This window comes from Eptesicus fuscus, chromosome 19 (genome assembly GCF_027574615.1).
Source record: "Eptesicus fuscus isolate TK198812 chromosome 19, DD_ASM_mEF_20220401, whole genome shotgun sequence".
NCBI classification, from domain to species: Eukaryota; Metazoa; Chordata; class Mammalia; order Chiroptera; family Vespertilionidae; genus Eptesicus; species Eptesicus fuscus.
The window spans coordinates 95,143-98,707 of record NC_072491.1 but is presented as its reverse complement, the minus strand read 5'-3'; the positions used below and the strand labels follow the sequence as shown (position 1 = coordinate 98,707).

The 3,565-nt window shown below is 58.7% G+C and overlaps 1 protein-coding gene across 3 annotated transcripts; it reads left to right on the top strand.

Annotated features, from left to right (window-relative positions):
* Positions 1 to 210: 210 nt before the first annotated feature.
* Positions 211 to 1,902, top strand: COMMD5 (COMM domain containing 5). Of its 3 annotated transcripts, none has more exons than XM_054708531.1 (2): positions 211 to 443; positions 992 to 1,902. In XM_054708531.1, exon 2 carries the CDS (start codon positions 1,048 to 1,050, stop codon positions 1,720 to 1,722), a length of 675 nt encoding a protein of 224 aa, XP_054564506.1. In that variant the 5' UTR covers positions 211 to 443; positions 992 to 1,047; the 3' UTR covers positions 1,723 to 1,902. The 3 variants fall into 3 exon arrangements, with proteins under 3 accessions (XP_054564506.1, XP_008157908.2, XP_054564508.1); XM_008159686.3 differs by lacking the exon at positions 211 to 443 and adding an exon at positions 456 to 518; XM_054708533.1 differs by lacking the exon at positions 211 to 443 and adding an exon at positions 582 to 615.
* The last annotated feature ends 1,663 nt before the right edge of the window (positions 1,903 to 3,565 follow it).

Genomic DNA, 3,565 nt, shown 5'->3' with positions numbered 1-3,565 from the left:
AGAGCCAGCGCGCGGAAAGGGCTGCTCACCTGGGCGTAGCGGGTCCGACGGTAGGGGCGGGGCCAGACGGAACGGGCGGGGTCGGATGGCACCCGAGCTAGGCGCTCCCTCCCGCTTCACTGCCTCAAAGGCCGCGGGGGCCGGAAACGGCAGCGCAGTCCGCCTAGCACTTCCGGGGCTGCTCTAGGACCGCGGAGGACTCGCGCCGTCGGTGGTCGGGTGGGGTGAGGGGCGTAGGAGAGGGTCCCGGTGGGCAGGCGGACCCCGAACATCGAGCCCACTCCCCGCTCCAGGCCCGGGCCAGCCCTGTACAACCTTTTATTTTCTTTTTCTTGAAAAGAAAAGAATCTGTTTGCATTTCCCAACCTGTGTGGAAGGGGAAACACTCGGGCCCGCGGATCACAGAGGACCGGGTCCTCCCGGTGTCCTAGAGCTTCCCGGAGGTATTTTTGGGTCGCTTCCGGCCTCCCTGCCGCTTTTTGTTCCGGCTGTTCCACTTCAGACCGTGCGCGCGCCAGGTGGGGGGCGGCTCGGGCCTGGGGGCGCGGTGGGTTGCGTCGCCCTACCGGGAGGGGGCTGCTGAGCGGCACGCCGTCCCTTGGTCACCGCGGCTAGGTAACTCTGGAGGCCGGAGGCCTGTCCGCGACAGTGGCGCGCCGGCCCGCCCATTCGATGCAGCTTGGGGCGAGGCTCGTGCCTCGTAAGGTGTCCAGGATGCCACGGCGAGCTCAGGGCATGACTCAAACCGGTCCCATATCTGTCGACTCCTTCCCCCGCGCCGGTGTCTGCTCTCTTTCCATCTCTGCCGTCTCTCTTGCTAACTCCTGCCTCCCCTCTTCCCGGGACCACCGGATCCCAGGGTGCTTCCCATCACATGGGCTGTCATCAGTAGTTCCCACTGTCACTGTCTCGAAGGTGGGAATCAGGTCAGTCCTCAGTCACTGACCCAAAGGACGTGGGAAGTCACTAGGCCTCTTTCCTCCCCCTCCAGGCAGTTGCAGCTGGGACCTGCCTCTGAGCTGATTGATCAGAGAGGAGGAAGCAGTCATGTCCGCCGTGGGAGCTGTAGCTCCATACTTGCATCACCCTGGTGTCAGTCACAGCGGCCAGGTGAGTTTCCTGGGGGCCCAGCTTCCCCCAGAGGTGGCAGCAATGCCCCGGCTCCTGGGGGACTTGGACAGGGGCACGTTCAGAAAACTGTTGAAGCTGGTGGTCAGTGGCCTGCAGGGAGAGGACTGCCGTGAAGCTGTGCAGCGCCTTGGGGCTACTGCACACCTGTCGGAGGAGCGGCTGAGTGCCCTGCTTGCTGGCACCCACACGCTGCTCCAGCAGGCCCTCCGGCTGCCCCCAGCCAGCCTGAAGCCCGACACTTTCAAGGACCAGCTCCAGGAACTCTGCATCCCCCAAGACCTGGTCATGGACTTGGCCAGTGTGGTGTTTGGGAGCCAGCGTCCTCTCCTTGACTCTGTGGCCAGGCAGCAGGGGGCCTGGCTGCCCCACGTTGCCAACTTTCGGTGGAGGGTGGACGTGGCAATCTCCACCAGTGCCCTGGGCCGCTCCCTGCAGCCAAGTGTCCTGATGCAGCTGACACTTTCGGATGGGTCAGCACACCGCTTTGAGGTCCCCACAGCCAAATTCCAGGAGCTTCGGTACAGCGTGGCCTTGGTGCTGAAGGAGATGGCTGACCTGGAGAAGAAGTGTGAGCACAAACTGCAGGACTGACCTGCACTCCCAGTTGCTCTGGTGACCTGGGGACAGTTGCTCAGACATCTCCAAAGGGAAGCCCACCCTGCCTAGGAGCACTCTTCAGTGAGTGTGTGAATGCAGCCATGTCATTTTGTTTGATTGAAAAAGTCAGCACTGTTTTTCCTTTGTTTGGGAGTAAAGCAACGATTAAAAACATGTCTTCCTAGGTGGTGTCACCCTGCACACACCTCCCCTGGCTATTGGTGGCGTTGCTGCTCCAGGGTGGCCGTCTGGTCCGGTCAGTCTAGGGCTCGGTCCAAGATCTTTATGCAGATGCCAAGTTTGTTCAGCTGGGCCCCAGGTAGCATCTGAGTGTTCTGCTCATTTGTTTCTATGAACCATGTGTTTCAGAGTGGATATTTCATTCTCGTCTTAAATCCCTGATCTCAAGGAGCCAGCATTGTAGTGGGGAGAGGAAGACATTACAGAGTGCATAACAACAAATAACTGGTGTAGCTTATTATTGGATACTAGAGGCCTGGTGCATGAAATTTGTGCACTGGGGGAGGGGGCGGTGTGTGTCCCTTAGCCCAGCCTGCACCCTGTCAAATCTGGGACCCCTCGGGGGATGTCTGATGGCAGGTTTAGGGCTAAACCAGCAGTTGGACACCCCTCTTACAATCTGGGACTGTTGGCTCCCAACTGCTCACCTGCCTGCCAGCCTGATTGACACCTAACTACTCCCCTTGCAGGCCCGGTCGCCCCCAACTGCCCTCCCTCCCCTTGCAGGCCCGATTGCCCCCAACTGCCCTCCCCTGCTGGCCTGATTGCCCACAACTACCCTCCCCTGCCGGCCATCTTTGACCACATGGGGGCGGCCATCTTGTGCAAGGGCATGAGGGTCAATTTGCAAACTACCTCTTTATTATATAGGATAGTAAATGGTAAAATAGGCCAGTGTCCAGGGAATGGGAAACAGGACTGTGGAGAATTGGGCTGTCATTTTACACTGGGTCATAAGGTGGGCCTCCTAGATGGTATGTGAGCAAAGACTTGCAAGAGGTGAGGGAGCAGTGACCCAAGGAAGACTTATGGGCAGAAGGGGAGTGTAGAGGTTAGTGAGGGTACTGAGGGCATGCCCTACCCTGACAGCTGTTTTAGAAGGAGCATACTGGGTGCTGTATGGAGCCCAGCAAGGAACAGAAGCCTTTCCCAACACCTCCAGGGTGGGTGTGCTGGTCAGCTTGGGCTGGTGGTCCCAGAGTGAAAGCCAGAGACCTGGGAGCTTCTGGTGTGCAAGATTACCATAGTGACATTTGTCCAGTGCAATCAGGAATGGAGACCTTGGGTCTGAGCCCAGCCTGTGTGCCCCATCAGGGTGCTATAAGCTCCACTACCACCGTGGGACCTTGTGGCTGGGACTCCATGGCTCAAAATTATGCACCTGGTGGCAGTGAGGAAAGGTGTCTTCCAGGCTACCCTTGTTTTACTGACACCAGGCGGGGAAATGGGCCTGTTACTCAAGAACCCACCTGGAGCCTCTCAGCAGCCCCTGCAGCAGGGGATGGGCAGACACTTGAAGCTGCAGCATCAAATAGCAGGTAACCACTGGGATTTTCACACTGTTTTTCTGCCCACCAGTCCACAGAGAACACTGGAGCACCCAGCTGGAGTTTCTGGCTATCTCCATAGCTGTGTTGCTGTGTCTACTCTGGTAGTCCACTCTGAGGGTCATTAGAGGATCAGCAGACTGGGGAAGGGGGATTTCTGAGGCACAGCTTTTGGTGCTGTGCCATATGTTCCCAACACCACCTTCACCCCAGGTAAGTGGGGGCACCCACCAGCCTCCCCTCCCCGCACCAGAAGATGGTCTGTGCCT